We start from the raw sequence: 17602 nt of genomic DNA on the forward strand, positions 1-17602 counted from the left end.
ATCTTTTTCATTTTACAACAATAGCAGCATCTTTGGCCTCTACCCACTAGGTGCCAGTAGCACACACAGTTCTCCTAGTTGTGACAACCAGATGTCTCCAGGTATTGGCAAATGTTCTCCTTGGAAGCCAAATTGCCCCCAGCTGAGCTACTGCATATAGAGCTACTTCATTTCCCTCCTACCTAGTTTTTCTCTCGTTACAAACGCACCTTTCTATTTTGCTGTGAAAGCCATTGTAATGTGCCTCCATGTAGTTTGACGTTATATTTCCCTTTTAATGTAAAAACTCTCCTTTATTATTTATTTGTTGCCATAGCACCCAATGGCACTGAGCAGTATTCTTGAATCTCCTTGCTTGATCTGTGCTCAGCTTATAGAGAAAATAACTCTGGCCATATAATTTTATTTGAGTATTTTTTCTCCCTAGCCAGCCTTGATCAGAACTCATAAGTCTCTGCAAACATGTTCTTTGTCTTTGTCAAGAGCTTCATTTTAATGTCTTAACAGAAAATCACATCTTACTTTGTGATTATTTCTTTCTAGAGATATAGTCATTCCCCTTAATTATTTCTGTTTCAAAGCCCTAGGTCTCATTAAAAGAAGAAAAACCAATAACAATGCCTACTTTATCCTTAAGTCTGTGGTTTTGCTTAGTTCACAGCAGTCATAGATTTTTTCAGGGTTATCTGGCATCTTGTTTTATTCTTATATGCAACTATAGGTTGAAATTTTGCACAGCATCTTTGAAAAACCTCAGCAGCCTCTCCTTTACATCCATGTGGGATAAGGGCCAATAAGATGGCACAATGTTCTTGTTGACTGAAAATGGAAAGAAAAGAAAGGAGAGAACTAATATGGGGATTAGTACAGGTATTGGCAAGCAGATTCAATAAATCTCAGCGGGTTTCTCTTCCTGAGCAGGATAAATGGCTCTGCAAAATGGTATCTCTTCCAATTGGCAGTAAAAGGAAAAGAAAAACATGGTTACTTATGGATTTTTTTGTTTTAGATGGGGAGTTTTAAGTATGTGTATAGGCTGAAAATAAGGAATTTGTGAGGGGAAGATAAATTAAAAGGTCTAAGAGGAAGTACAAAGATCAAAGGATTCTAGGTCCCAGAAAAAATTAAGGAAATAGAAATACGAGCAGAGGCAAAAGGCAGAGCCTTGAAAATAAAGGAAACGATTCCCTCTGAAACAAGGGGAAGGGCAAAGGAAAGAATAATAGCACAGGAAAGACCGTGAGGCAAGGAGAAGAAAGATTATGGAGCCCTTGTGAATAACTTCAATCCCTATAAAGTATTTAGTAAAATGATCTACTAGTGGAAAGTGAAGGTCGATTTGCAATCTTTAAAATGGTACATATTTAAAATAGTTGTTATGGTGAATTAGTCAAGTAGGAACGAGGAAGAAAAGACTGACCAAGAGTTCAGCTAAGGTCAATAGCATGTTTGTAGTGGATCTAGATTTTTTGTTGATGTTGTTGCTGTTGTTGTTGTTATATAACTTCAGCATTGCAGCCTATGTACACACACACACACACACACACACACACACAGTAGTTTTAACCTATAGTAGGAATGGCAGAAGGTCATGGGTCCAGTGAGTGCTTAGGAATGCAAAAATGAAATATCTGGCCACAGGATTCGGATCAGGTAGTTTAAGACCCAGAAGCGGCTAATCTACTGAAAATATTAGAAAGTATAAATTGGTAGGGACAATAAAGTTAAACACTAGTATCCATGAAAGATGCAGTCAGAAAGGAACGTAAAATATGGGATCTTATAAATATTAGGGCATCCAAAGTATGGCTGAATAAGTAAAAAGTAGAGTAAAGCTAACAAAAATGATATATTTTGTCTTAGTCCAATAGCGATCCTTTTAGAAGATGCCTTAGGCTGGGTAATTTATATACAATAGAAATTTGTCACAGTTTATTTTTCACAGTTTTGAAAGCTGGGAAGTCCAACATCATGGGATCAGCAGAATCAGTATCTGTTGAGGGTATCTTCTCATTGCATCCTTATATGGCAGAAACAGCAGAAGGAAAAAAAGAGAACACTGTGTCCTTAGATGGTCCAAGGGTCAGAAGGGCAAAAGGGTCTAGCTAGTTCCCTTTAGCCCTTTTATAAGGCATTAATCCTGTTTACAAGGACAGAGACCTCATGACCTAATCACCACCTAAGGCCTTACCTTAGTTGGTATCAACTTACCTTAGTTGGGTATCAACTTTCAACATGAATTTTGGACATTAAAACCATAACACCATTTACTTATCATTTAACTTTCTTTTAAGTATAGTATCTTATTTAGTTCCAATTACAACCCAAGAGAGTGGCTAGATTTGCCTCATTTATAGAGGAACTTACCTAAGACCATAGAGCTAATCAGTGACAGAGCCAGGATTGGAACCTAGGTCTGTCTGAAACCAAAGCCCATCTACTTAAGCAGTATACTATATAGCCTTTCCACAGCAATAAGGGGAAGTCAGGTTCTTTAGAGGTACCACAGAGATTATTATTATATTTGAAAAGCAAACCCCAGAATTAAAGTAGAAAAGAATCTTTATTCCTCCCATTTTGTGGTACTAAGGATTGAACCCATGGGGTATTCTACCTCTGAGCTACACCCTCATTTTTTTTTATTTTTTGTTTTAGAAACAGGGTCTTGCTAAGTTATTGAACCTCCTATCTCAGCCTCCCAAGTACTGAGATAACAGGCATAGGCCACCACACACAGCAGATCTTTACCCTTTTTAAGCAGTAAGGGTATTATAGTGTGGTATCAAGAAAAAGCACAAGATATGACTAAAACCTAAGCTAGAATATCAGGTCCACCACTTACTAGCTATGTGACCTTAGTCAAGTCATTTAATTTTAGAGGTAATTGCCTTATTTGTAAAATAGGAAGGATTATAAATAATGAGATTATAAAAATAGTTATTCATCCAATTTCATAGCACTAGTTTAAGGATTGTGATAATGGATTTAAAAAGTAAATAACTATACAGATGGTGGTTGTCATAGCGATAGTTATGTGCCTGTCTGCTTTGTTTCCATGGAAAGGCCAAGAATTGCCAAAGACTCAATTGTGCAAACCCAACATTTGAACCTTTGAACTTTACATAAAGAAACACTGTGAGAAAACTGAACAATATTAAGAAGTTTCCTTAAAATTGATAACAATATTTCTATGGAATCTTTATTTTGTTGTTGTTTCTTAAAAGCAATGTATATGTTAGATGATTTACCAAGCAATTTTAATTTTGTTTCTCTGTATTAGGTATTAATATTAACCGAGGCCTCTTATGCTTGGGAAATGTAATCAGTGCTCTTGGAGATGATAAAAAGGGTGGCTTCGTGCCCTACAGAGATTCCAAGTTGACTCGACTGCTTCAAGGTAAGCCCATAATACCCCTAAAAATAAGAGAGCATAACTCATTATGATAGTACTAAGAAGGCAAAGATGAAACAGGTAAAAATCTAGCTATTTGGGTTATCACATATACAGCTCTCTAATTGATAAAGAGGAAAGAGAGCTGTTGGCAATCAGATTTATAAAGTAATGGAAAAAAATTCTTCATATATAGCTTTGAGCAGGAAGAAGGTTGTAGAATACCAACCGTACTTAGTACTCTGCACCTGAAAATGAACATTGTTACCTCTTTATTTAATAGTGCTGCTAAGCAGAATTGTCTGGAGTGTCTAGAGAGTTAAAATCTACCTACAGGGGCATCCTAAGAATGTTTAATTCTAATAGTGGCTCCAAATATACCTGGGCTAGGCCTTAGTTGTTTTTATGTGATTTACTGCTGAAATCATAGTTCGTCTTGAGAACAGGGAAACATGCAATAGTATTTTAAAAGCAATATCATTTTATATATCAGAAATTTGAGTGTTTTATATTGATACAAATAGGAAATTTATAAATATCTAAGAATTTTTTCTTATAACTCTGGACTTTGATGTCACCAACCCAAATGGATAGCTTGTGCTTATATCCTACTTGTTTGATTTCATTTCCTTCTATTGTACTTTACTCTTTTTCAGATTCTCTAGGAGGTAATAGCCATACGCTTATGATAGCCTGTGTGAGTCCTGCTGACTCCAATCTAGAGGAAACATTAAATACCCTTCGCTATGCTGACAGAGCAAGAAAAATCAAGAACAAACCTATTATTAATATTGATCCCCAGACAGCTGAACTTAATCATCTTAAGCAACAGGTATATAGGACTTCAATATTTATGGGGAAAGTTGCAAGTATATAAGTGTAATGAAAGAGCTTCTGTTTCTTAGTTTCTTCTCTACAAGAAGTTTAAAGACACTGGGTGAGCATTATGTTAGTATGAGGATCTCTTAAAGTAAATCCTCTTAACATGTTTGATATCCATTTAAGATTGTGGCTTTTACTGAAAATGAAATGAGCAGTGAGAGATGAAGCAAGAGAGATAGGTAAGGGTTCCATCCTGATGTTCAAGAGAAACAGAAGAGGTAACTGACTACAGGCATGAATTTGTGGTGGTTTAAATGTGACTGGTTGTGTAACAGCTCAGTAGCACTAGTAAAAAGATGAAAAGGTAGGAATTGGATTGATACAGGTATAAAGGGGTTACATTTTTTTTTGCCTTCCAGAGTATAGCACTGCTTTTGTGAGAATTTAATTAGTTCATGCTAAGCACTTAAAACAGTGCCTGGCATATAGCAAGTGCTGAAAGGGACTGAGTCTAGGGCATTTGAAGAAACGAACTACAAGAATACTATTGTGGCTAATATGTAGAAAGCAAGGAAAGAGTATTCCAATGTGAAGCTAGAGGGAAAACAGAGGCCTCATCAAGGACTTGTGGACTATGTGAAAAATGAGTTCAAGCTGAGTGGTAACACTGGTAATCTACATTTAAAAAAGATATCCTAGTTGCCAAGTGGAAATGGAATACGGAGGAACAAGAATAGATTTATAAAGACCATTTACAGAGGTACTCCAGCGTTCTAAGTGAGAGCTACTGGTGGCTTGGACATAGGGTTGTGGTGGTTAACGAAAAAAAGTAATGGGAGAATTAGATAAGGGAATGAGGGTAGAACACTCAGATTTCTGGCATGCTGAACATGCCAGAACAGTTCAATGGCAACGTCTGATAGATAGTTAAATATAAAAGTCTAAAATTCAGAAAGATCTGAATTTAATATAAGTTTGGTAGTCACCAACTTAGATATGGTAGTTAAACCAACAGGTAGAGATGAGACTTTGAGAATCTAAAGGGATATTATAAACTGGTTAAAGCTGATACTGGGCTTTGAGAGATTTGACCATTTAAAGTATAAGTGGATCAAAGATGAAGCAAGAAAGAGACAGAAGATCAAAAGAGTAGAAGGAAAACTAGGGAAGTATGATGTCTAGCAAGCTAAATGCTACTAGTTGACCAAGTAAAATGAAGACTAAAAATGCACATTGGCTTTAGTGATGCAGAACATTTGTGACCATAGCAAGTTATGCTATTGGAATATTTTGGGCAAATATCAGATTGGAATACATTGAGGAGCAAGTGAGAGATAAGCAAAAAGAAATGGAGGCGATTGATGTGTCCTTCCCTCCTAGACATAGAGGAAACAAGGCAAGAGAGATAGGAAATTTGCTTAGGGAGGGTTCTTGTGTCTTAAGATGGGAGACACTTAAGCATATTTTCATCTTCATTTGAAGGACACTAGAAATGGAGAAGTTGTAGATACAGAAGAGAGAAGGGGTAAAAAAATTGAGTAAGATTCATAAAGAAACAAGAAGAGCAGACCCAAAGCTTTAGCAGTGAGGCAGGCCACTTTTATTTTATCATAGGAAGGAATGGGAGAAGATGCTTGTATACATGAACTCTGGTTTAAGATGTAGCTCCATGAAGGCTCTCTCTTTGACTCACTTTTTTGCCCACTTCTCAGAACCCCAAAACACCTAAATATACCTGATAATTTAATATTGTCTGTCTTTTATTATTTTCTACAATTTCAGCCTTTAGTCTTATCCTGCTCAGTGAGATGTAACCTTAAGAGAAGGAACCATATTTTATTTTCATATGCCCCTACATTGCCTATCCCAGTGCTGAATTTCATTGTTAAAAATAGGCACTCAACCATGGTGGCCCACGCTTGTAATCCTAGTACTGGGGAAGATGAGACAGGAAGATTGCAGGTTCAAAGCCAGCAACCTAATGAGACTCTGTTTCCAGATTAATAAAGTCAGGCTGGGGGTATAGCTTGGAGGTAGAATGCCTCTGGGTTCAACCTTCAAGAGAAAAAAATAGGTGCTCAGCAAAAACTTATCAGGATGCCTAGATGAAAGGTTCAGCTCATCGAAGTAACTAGCTGTGTTCATGTAATGCTCATGTATCTTTGCCTAGTCAGCCCTCATTGATGCCTTCTGTAGTACTTAACATCTACCTTAGATTTAATAGGCCTGGAGTAAAATTGCCCTACTACCAATTTTAGTGATTTCACTACCAAGGACTATTGATGGGTGACTATTTTTCTTTGCTACTTCAGGTTCAGCAGCTACAGGTCTTGTTGCTACAAGCCCATGGAGGTACCATGCCTGGATCTATAAAGTAAGCATCATAGTTTTGCTTTTATTCATTTATTAATTTTTTTGCAGTGCTGGGATCAAATTTAGGGTATAGATTAATTTTAAACATGTACTCCAGCAGAGATTATTTCTCCTGACATTTCTTCCTCTGATATCCTAAAGTTTCTCGTAGCATTTTATATCAAGAAAGAGATCTTACCAACATTGCTGACCACTTAGGACTTATCTAGTTATTTTTTGTTTGTTGGTTGGTTGGTTTTTGCGGCACTGGGGATAAAACCAAGGGGCATTCTACTGACGAGCTACACCCCCAGCCCTATTTTTTATTCTTTATTTTGAAGCAGGATCTCACTGAGTTGCAAAGGGCCTCACTAAATAGCTGAGGCTGTCTGTGAACCGCGATCCTCCTGTCTCAGCTTCCCAAATGCTGGAATTACAAGCATGCATCACCACTCCCAGCTAGTTATTTGTGTGTGTGTATGTGGTACTGGGGGTGGAACCCAGGGACATTTTATCCCCGACCTATATCCCCAGCCCTATTTTTTTCTTCTTTCTTTTGAAACAGGGTCTCATTGAGTTGCAAAAGGGCCTCACTAAGTAGCTTAGGCTGTCTGTGATCCTCCTGTCTCAGCCTCCCAAATGGTGGGATTACAAGCGTGTGCCACCACGCCCTGCCCTAGCTAGTTGTTTTTGAAGCAGCTGATAGAAGCATGGCTTCTATCCTCAGAAATTTATGAATTTATTAAGTGCTAATTGTGTGGAATAGCCATATATTCTACCCCATTCATTTATTTGACTATGTAGTTATGCCCACAGACACATTGATATTTTCTTTTATTGTTTAACATTCAATTCTATCATTTGTTTTATTCAAATTGTTTCCGTTTTGTTCATTCAGAACTCCTTCAGTTGGGCTCTTATGTTCTTTAACAAGTCTACAAGAGTTTTGAGTATTTCCACAAGAAGCTTTAAACTGCATTTTCCCTGTCTTAGTTCTGAAATCAACCAGACCACCAAGAAGCCCTGTTATCCTATTTTGGAAAGTGGTGTTTAGAAACCAAGATCTGAAGCCGGGCTTGGTGATGCACGTTTGTAGTTTCAGCACTTGGAAAGCTGAGACCAGGAGAATTGCAGGTTCTTGGCTAGCCTCAGCTACTTAGTGAGGTCCTCTGCAACTTAGTGAGACCCTGTTTCAAAATAAAGAATAAAAAATAGGGCAGGGGGTATAGTTCAGAGGTAGAATGTCCCTAGGTTCAATCCCCAGTACTGCAAAAAATAACATAAAAACAAACAAAAAAACAAGATCTGGATTCTAGCACTAGCTATGTTCATTGTGAATGGTGTTTTTGCTTCTAGCCCTTCTCAGCCAGTAGATCTAAAAAATACAAGTGTAATATGCCACCCAGACCAGGCATAGTGGCAGACACATATAATCTCAGTACATGGGAGACTGAAACAGGAGGATTACAAATTTGAGTAGTGTCAGCTCATAGTAAAACATAGTAAAACCCTTATCGATCTAGTGAGACCATTATCAGCTGGGTGTGGTGGCACATGCTTGTAATCCCAGCATTTCGGAGGCTGAGGGCAGGAAGATCCGAGTTCGCAGACAGCCTAAGCTACAACATAGTGAGGCCCTCTGCAACTCAATGAGACCCTATTTCAAAGTAAAGAATAAAAAATAGAACTGGGGATGTTGCTTGAAGGTAGAATGCTCCTGGGTTCCACCCCCAGTACCACAGACACACAAAAAGGTAGTTTAACTACCATTTTACATTCCCATCAACAGTAAACAAAACATACAAATTCTTCATCTCCATACCAACTCTTATTTTTTTTTAATAATGGCAAATCCTAACTTTTGGTGCTCATTTTATCAGTTCTTTGTATATTAATTATATTACTCCTTTTTCTGTGGTGTGTGTTACAAATACTTTTTCTTACTTGTTTTGGTGCTGGGGATTGAGCTCAGAAACACTTCCTTTGAGCTACATCCACAGTCCTATTTTTTTTTATTTTAATTTTGAAACAGGGTCTCATTAGGTTAATGAGAGTCTTACTACTTGCTGAGACTATCTGGAACCTGTCTCAGCTTTCCAAGTACTAGTATTACAAGTATGTACCACCATATCCAGCTTATTTTTATTTTGAAACAAGGTTTTGCTAATTTGCTGGGGGTGTGACTAAGTTGCTAAGCCTGATTCCAAACCTGCAATCCTCCTGTCTCAGCCTCTCATGTACTGGAATTACAAATGTGCACCACCATACCTGGCAAAAATTTTATTTTTATATAATAAAATTGATTGATCTTTTATCATTTCTGTATTTTAGCAGTTTTATTAAGATATAATTTATATATCATAAAATTTCCTCTCATGTACTGGCATTACAGGTATGCATCTTCATACCTGGCACTTTCTTCCACTTTATCAGTTGTCTTTTCCTTTGTTATAGTGTTCTTTGTCATATAAAATTTTTATTTTATTTATTTAGTTTTTTTGCAGACCTGAGGATTGAACCCAGGTGCTTTCTATCTCAAAGCTCTACTTCCAGCCTACTTCCAGCCCTATTTTTTATTCTTTAGTTTGAAACAGGGTTTCACTAGTATGTGAAGGGCCTCACTAAGGTAGCTGAGAGGTTGGCCACAAACCTACGAACCTTCTATTACTAATGTTGCCTTACACTTCAATTTTCCATGTGGAATTTATTTTTATTTATAATGTAAATCTTTAAGCCGGGTGTGGTGGCGCATGCTTGTAATCCCTGCGCTTGGGAGCTGGAGACAGGAGGATTGCACAGGTATGAAGCCAGCCGCGCTGGCTTAAGAGACCCTGTTTCCAAATAAAAAAAAGTATAAAAATAGGTCTGGGAGTGTAACCCGGAGATAGAAGGGTTTCCAGGAACCCTAGTGCCACCAAATAAATAAATAAATAAATAAATAAATAAATAAATAAATAAAGTGAATCATTTTTATTTTATACTATGAAAGTGATTCATTGCATTTTGTTAGGACATTTATGGAACTATGCAGAATAAATTTTAAAGTTGTCATAATTTCATCACTAAGCAATGCCTACCCTTCCCTTTCTAATTTTTTATCTTTGGTTAATATTGTCTGGGTTTTCTAATAATATTGTATACATGTAAGATAACGGGAGAAGATCCAGGGATTGTTTTTAAGCACTCTTTAAATGCCAGTTCTCAGAATACTCATTTAGAAAAAAACAGTTGTCCCACTTTCTTTTCCTTTCAATTTAGCACAAACATGTTTTACATATGACAATAATGAACTCAAGAGTAAAGAAAACCTTTTCTCACTCTGACAGCCAAGAATATATTATAAAAAATAATATCAGCTGCAAAAGTAAGAGATTCTAAGAAACATTTGATGACTCTAACAATTAAACTCAATTGTTCAATATTTTACAAAGAAATAAAGAAGCTGCTTTTCTCAAAAAATGTGTATTTATATTTTTAGAGACATTTCATAGGACTACTTACAAAAAGTACATTTACATATGTAGATGTTTTTGCTTTTTGTCCTCGGATTATGTCCTTTTGTTTGGGATGTGTGTCATTGGAGCTTTTGTGTTTATTTTTTGTGTCAATTTGCACTTGCTTACTGTTTCATATGCTATTTAATTTCTAATGCTAACTTAAATTCCTAGCATTAGAAATTAAATATAATATGAAACAGAAAATACTGGCTTCCCCTCCCTCCCTCCATTGGTTCCTTCCTTTCTTGTCTGGTTATTGCCCAGCTTACTCCTATTTTCTGCTTTACTTTAAAAGCCTTCTTCTTTTATATGGATGTCATATTTCATATACTTGTCCTATGTTATTTTATTAAGATTTTACAAAAAATTTCTTTTATGACTTCAATAATTTTTTTCTTTTTTCTATTTTATTTTGTACTGGAAGTTGAATCCAGGGACGTTCTACCTCTGACCTATATACCCCCCATCCATTTTTAAGTTTTTTTATTTTTAAATAGGCTCTCACTAACTTGCTGAGGCTGACTTTGAACCTATAATCCTCCTGTCTCAGCCTCCCAAGTACAAGGATTACAGGCATGTACCTCCACACCCAGCTCCCTGGGAGCTTTTACGTCCCATATTCTTTGCATTTCGGTATTGTCCATCTCTGAAGTTAGCACAGTAGTTAAGAGTATAGATTCTGAAAGTAGATTGCTCATCTCAAATTCCAGCTTTACCATAACCTACTGGTTGTGCCTCTTTGTCACTCTATTTCTGCCACTATAAAATGGGGATAACAACAGAACCTACCTCATGGCTATTGTGAGAATCAAATACATTTAATATATGTAAAATATCAAAATAGAGCTTGTGAGCTGTTGTTAAATTTTTGTGGTCTGGGCTATACCCCCAGACCTATTTTATATTTTATTTGGAAATGGGGTCTCACTAAGTTGCTGAGAACCTCACTAAGCTGCTGAGATTGGCTTTGAACCTGTGATGCTCTTGTCTCAGCTTCCCAAGTACTGGGATTATAAGTGTGTGCCACCACACCTGGCTATTTTTCATTTAAGTTAGTATTTAAATATTCAAGCATTTCCTTCAAATTGTGATGAAAAGCCTACTTCTAAATGCTAAATTTTTCTCTAAAAATTAATAGTTGACATAAATATGATTTCCCTACTTTTTTACCCTGTTTTAGGGTAAAAAAATCTATTGACTTAAGTTAAAGTATCATTATTTTGAAGCTTGTCAACTTAAAGGAATGACATAGAAGTGTTCAGTTTAATAGAATAAGGAAACAAAAAAGGAATCTAAAATAACATTAAATTTACTAATAGCTTTTTAATCTGTTTTAATTGAACATTTATTCAAAAGAATTTTAATGAGTTATTAATAGTATAAAATGAGACTTTATTGGTGTGGTCTTAGCGTTAGCTTCTTGATAAAGAACAGGCTAAGATCTTGTATTAGAGTTGATGGAGGTCGTAGGCTGGGTGAGAGGGCATCTACTGTATTCCCGAAATCCTTTTCTAGCCTTTATTGAGATTGATAACAGCTGTTCTCTTTGTTTTGTCTCTTTATCATAGCCTTGTCAGCTATTCATTTTTCCCTTCATTCTTCAGATCAGATCTTAACAATTCTTCTGAGTTCTTTATCGGTCCTTTTTCTTGTCCTTTGAACATTTGATCCTAATGGATTAAAACAAACAAAGAAACTATACTCCTTCTTGGTCTGCTTCATTAGTCTTGAAATTGATTCCAAATAGTATTAATAAGCCCCAAAGGGTCTTGTATGTATGCACGTATGTATGTATTCCTATAAACTATTTCTATCCCTTCTACTCATATCTGAAATGGATACCATTGTTACCATCACACACTCTAAGCAATTTAAAATCAGTAGGCACATGAACAGGATGCTGTGGGTCATCAGTTTTGACAAAGCAAGCATTTAGAGGAGAACACTCATTTATAAAGAATTGTGAAATATGCTGTTAGTTGCTAATGGTTGTCATTTCAGCTTTCTGACTTCTTAAATGCTATTTCCCTAAACTTTACAGTAAATGGGTCACCAACTTGTATTCACCCGGTTAAGTTTCAACCCTGAGTAGTGTCACTTCTGTCTCCTCCATGCCTCTTCCTTGCATTCTTTCTTAATCTCTTCACCATAATAGCTCAATTGGTGGCAGCTGAACCCTGGGCCTCACACATGCTAGGCCAGTGCTATATCTTCAGATCCTACATCCCTAATCAGATTAATATCTTAGGAAGAAGAGGAAAAGAGTATGCAATTTAGATGTATAGTTAGCCTCTGCTTCTTAGCTACACAATATAAATAGAAAGATCCTAAACCAAGAGGCAAGGGGAAGGTTTGTCATTCCTATTACAACCAGATCTGACTCTGAATTATTACCTCCCTTCAACCATTAAAACACTTCAGAGTTTTTTGTTTATCTAATATACTCCTTGACTAGGAGGATAGATAGGGTTGGATATAGATTCCCAGAATTTTGCGAGGGAATTTTAACCCAACCCCTATAAAAAAGATTTGTGGGATATATATTCATATCCACCTTTGATAGAGATGTTATCAGTCGGTTATTTTTCTGCAATGTTACTTTGTTTTAGTGTGGAACCATCGGAGAATCTACAATCCCTACTGGAGAAGAATCAGTCCCTGGTAGAGGAGAATGAAAAATTAAGTCGTGGTTTGAGTGAGGCAGCTGGTCAGACAGCCCAGATGATGGAGAGGATCATTTTGGTGAGGCCCCAAGACTAAAATACCAGCACTCTGGATATTTACCGGCTTTAATTTCCAAAGGATTTAACATGCTTCTCATTATGAAAGACAAATTATATGGGAAGAAATATATTTGTATTTCTATATCCTCTAGGGATCCCCTGTGGGGTAAATACATGGGCTTGTAATCAGACATCCAGAATAGTTAGAATTTTGCAGCAAAGACCTATATATCCACCATAAAGAATCTACCTGAATCCCATTTTTAAATAGGTTTGTTCTAAAATACTGGAAAGGAAAGAACCAAGTCCCTTTGTTACCTTAAATCCTGCTTAGTCTTTATTCATGATACAGGTTGAGCATCCATAATCTGATAACTTAAAATATGAAATGCTCCAAAATCCAGAGCTCTTTGAGCATTGGAATGATGCCACAGTGGAAAATTCCACACCTAACCTCACGTGATGGGTCACAGTCAAGATGCAGATGCACTAAAAATGTTATGTAAAATTGCTTCAGGCTATGTGTATAAGATGTGTCTGAAACATAAATGAATTCTGTGTTTAGACTTTGTTCTCATCTCTATGAAATCTCATCGTGAATCATGTATTCCCAAATCTGAAAAAAAATTTGTCTGAAACACTTCTATTCCTAAGTATTTTAGAAAAGGGATACTCATCCTGTACCAAGTAACTGTTTCTTTGCTAAGATTTTAATTCTTTCCTATCTCCCTTCCCTAATATTGTCACATTTCACATATAATCCTAACAGCTGCCATGGAAAAATACAACAGCTAGGAAATTAATTTTAATTCATTTTCCATATGGTTAGTTTCCAAATAGTAGGTCACTATTGCGACTGATTATACAAGTTCTAACCTGTCTGATAGTCACTTCTGAGATCCGTGTGTGCTGGTTTTGTCACTAAGGTTTTCCTACTAGGTTAAATATAACTCAGTTGTTGATTGTACAACTGTCGCCAGAAGCAAAAATGAATTTCAACTAAAATGTAATTTGATCCTCTAACTTATACACCTTCATGCATTTAGTGTTCTCTAGTCAAGTAGAGGTGAGCCGCTTAAAGTTTCCTTTAAAGGAGACCAAATCCTTCGTCCATTGTATAATCTGTTACTAGAAGAAGGATGAAAGTAGAATCTAAGGAATTTTTATATACAACTCTGTCTCCAGTGCTGTACTTTATGCCTTTTTTTTTTTGGTGGTGGTACTGGTGTTCTTGGAAGCCCTTCTTCCTCCGGGCTACACTCCCAGACCTATTTTTTATTTTTGGAAACAGGGTCTCCTAAGCCAGCACGCGCGGCTGGCTTCGAACCTGCGCCATCCTCCTGTCTCCACCTCCCAAGCGCGGGGATTACAAGTGTGCGCCGCCACGCCCGGCTACTTTATGCCCTTGAAGTAACTGTAGAAGCTGTGTTTCATGTGTGTGCGAATGTGGCTGACATAACACAGTATTGTCATTCTAGTCACATACTCATTTGACCTTTATAAGGTTGTTACAGTGGCTGCCTGATAGTCTTATAGTTTGATATTCATAACAAGCACAACATTTTTCTCCTATATAAACTGTCCTTCCTAAATCTTGCAGCATTCAGTATGTCACAGATTCTGTGATAGAAATAAAACTGAAAATAACCATCATCCTTCCCAAAACATAGCTGCCTTCTGCCATTTCTTTTTTTGCTAACATCATTCTTGTGCTTTACCCTTCTTCTTGCTTCCTTTTGCTAAAACTAGCCTACCATATCAGATAGTGTAACTTTTTAAAAATCTCAGCTCGAATTTGGTGTGAGGCCCTTTTATGTTTTAAATGCCCTGATGCTAGGTCTAGGGAACAGTGCAGTGTAGGAGGCAGTTTAAAGTGTTTTTTTTTTTCCAAACAGCAGGGAATAACATGCCAGGAAGTATTGCTTTTTCCTCCAGTTGCAAAGTTCTCTATGGAATTAAGCCTTCACACTCCACCCCATAGTCTGAGCTTCATGGCAAACAAAACCCAGCTGCTTGGATGCTAATTTTAGGAGTTCATGTTGACTTCAGGGCTAATTTCCGTGACTCTGTTAAAAACACATTTCTCACTAAATAAACCAAAGCCCACTAAATCCTCCATTACAGCAAAAGAGGTATCCTTTCTACCTAGATTTTTATCCATAGTAGTAGGGGAGAGAGCATAATTAAGTGGTGCTGCCAGGCACTGCCACTGATGATCTCCTGGGTCTTTGTTGCAGACAGAACAAGCGAACGAAAAAATGAACGCCAAGCTAGAAGAGCTCAGGCAGCATGCAGCGTAAGTTTCCTACCAGATATTTGTTAGCAGCATATACCACCTTTATATCTAATCATGGATCTGTTGGCCTTTGCAGTATGGTTAACTCTTGGGTTCTTTTGCTCAAATTTTCAGCTGCAAACTGGATCTTCAAAAGCTGGTGGAGACTTTGGAAGACCAAGAATTAAAAGAAAATGTACAGATAATATGTAACCTGCAACAAGTGATTACCCAGCTATCGGTAAGCCAAGTAAAAAGAAATAGGCATAACACTTTCAGCAGTGCTGGGGAAACTCAGGGCCTTACACATGCCAGGCAAGCCCTCTACTGCTGAGCTCCCCCACCCCCAGCCTTACCTTGTGTGCGCTACCTCAAAATGGAGATAATCTAGGGTATAGGTGCCTATTGTGGCCCAAATTTACAAGCTTAGAAAATAATGATCCAGGGCACCATTGTTCACTGCATTTCTGGGGCTTTGAGTCACATAGGAAAGATGAACCCTATGGAACCAGGTTAATACAATAAGTTGAAGCATCCTCACTGAGGATATGGCACTATGACTGGTGATCATATGGTATGCCTGTACAGGAAGGTATTAGTAGTGGCTGGCTCCAAGGAACTCTGTAGAATTGCTGTCTGCCACTACAATGCACTTGGCCCACACAGTAGGAGAGTGCTAAAGATTGCCACAAACTGATAAAGTTCTTGGCTTCCATCCACTGTCACAGTTAGGCAGAGTAAACCCTTTTATTCAAGGCTCCTGCTGGACTCTTGAATCAGAGTTCTCTATGTCTATTGTTCAGAGCCCCTCCCAGCTACATATTTTTTTGGAATAACACACAATGTATCCTGTGGCTTTTATTAAGACTCATTACAGTGAAAGTAAAATGTTTCAAATGTAAGTGCTTGTGCCCTTCATTCTGGATTAAATCTATTTTTATTTTAAGTGATGGGTGAACACTTCATTTTCAGTTAAGGCAATCATTGTTCCTGGCTGTTCCTCCTGGTGGTTTAAGCACCAGAGTGTGCCATTTCTTCCCTTAAAATATAATTTAAGCAAACCTCCTTGTTGCAGTCACCTGTGAGAAATTCATGCAGACCTTTTTGTTCTTACAAAAACCAAATTTTTATTTATACTCCCTCCTCCAAGACAAGTTCCAGAAAAATAATTTTGCATGCCCAGTAATGGTATTACCTATAACCTACAAGCATAAACTTAATTTAGAATGTTTTGCTGGTTAATGTAGCTCAGTGAACCCTACGCTTAATCCCCTGATCATCACCTTTAGCAAATAATATCTTTTACTTACAAGAGGTTTTAAGTTATAGCCTTAGAATTATTGGAAGCAGGAGAGCAGGCCATAAGATTGAAATAAAATTTGATTTGTATGTGTTTTGTTTAGGATTGTGAAAGCAGAACCTTGCTCTTTTTATGAAAAACATATCACTATAGAATGAAGATTAAACCTTAAGCATTATGAAATTTCACTTGGCTACAAGCCAAAGGTATACCCACAGTAACATGTCTTCTTCAAAGATTAATCCATCTACTTTGATCCCAACCTTCTGGAAGGTCCTAGAAAAAGTCTCCAAAAACCTGTGTTATAATCCCTCACAATTTAGAATAGACCTATAATCAACTAGCACTTGTATTGAAAATAGAAAATGGTTACCCATTTATGTATAACAAATTTTTCTGCTCTTTTTTTTTAGTTACTGGGGATGGAACCCAGGGGCATTCTACCTTTGAACTACATCCCCAGTCCTATTTTTATTCTTTATTTTGAAACAGGGTCTGACTGACTTGCAAAGGGCCTCACTAAGTAGCTGAAGCTGTCCACAAACCGTGATCCTCCTGTCTCAGTCTCTGGAATACTGGGATTATAAGCATGCACCACCACGCATGGCTCCTGCTCTTCTTTTTAAAGAAGGATTTAATGTGTTCCACAATTGGAGAAATACCAGTATTATAAATCATGATGGGAAAGAATGATGAAACACCAGAGCTTCATTTAAGTTCTTTTTGAGCCTCATGTGGTCGTGAATTTGGGGGCAGAATAAGGGAACAGCTTTACAAACAGAATTTACTAATAGCCTTTTCACTTCTTGCCTTTTAATATGCTGATACTTAACTGTGTAATATTTCATAGGACTTGTATAGTGACTCCATGTGCTAACCCTAAATTCTTCCTTGGCTATTAATCCAATAAATAGCTCTTTTGCCATGACTTCCTTAATCATGTGAATTTCTGGAATAATACTTTTTCACAGGTCTTTGCGGAATCACTTAAACAGAAACAGTAATCTATATGTTACAATACCAAGTAAAGCTTAAATTTTAGTGGTAATAACAGAGATTACTCAGATGATGTTCTATAAATAAATTAATCCTAATCCATAGTTTTAAGTTTCCTTTCTAGGTGTTTGTTGTTCCAGTGACCCAAAAGGAACTGGTCATTCACTTGGGAGGGAACTAGTGTTTAGCCTATCTTTCCTAGTACCTAGAGTATTAGGGTACTAGGATATATACATATATAGGATA

At 37.0% G+C, this 17602-nt stretch overlaps 1 protein-coding gene across 2 annotated transcripts in view; it reads left to right on the forward strand.

The window, feature by feature from the left end:
• KIF4A (kinesin family member 4A) overlaps positions 1–17602 on the forward strand; it is a gene marked incomplete at both ends in the record, with an annotated part of 112261 nt that overhangs the window by 35513 nt on the left and 59146 nt on the right. For both annotated transcript variants that reach the window (XM_080719639.1, XM_080719640.1), the window contains 6 exons: positions 3281–3397; positions 4048–4223; positions 6526–6587; positions 12672–12804; positions 15023–15081; positions 15196–15301. In XM_080719639.1, coding sequence (XP_080575765.1) covers positions 3281–3397; positions 4048–4223; positions 6526–6587; positions 12672–12804; positions 15023–15081; positions 15196–15301 — 653 coding nt within the window. The remainder of the gene's footprint in view (positions 1–3280; positions 3398–4047; positions 4224–6525; positions 6588–12671; positions 12805–15022; positions 15082–15195; positions 15302–17602) is intronic.

Source organism: Muscardinus avellanarius (assembly GCF_963383645.1).
Source record: "Muscardinus avellanarius genome assembly, chromosome: X".
Classification (NCBI taxonomy): Eukaryota; Metazoa; Chordata; class Mammalia; order Rodentia; family Gliridae; genus Muscardinus; species Muscardinus avellanarius.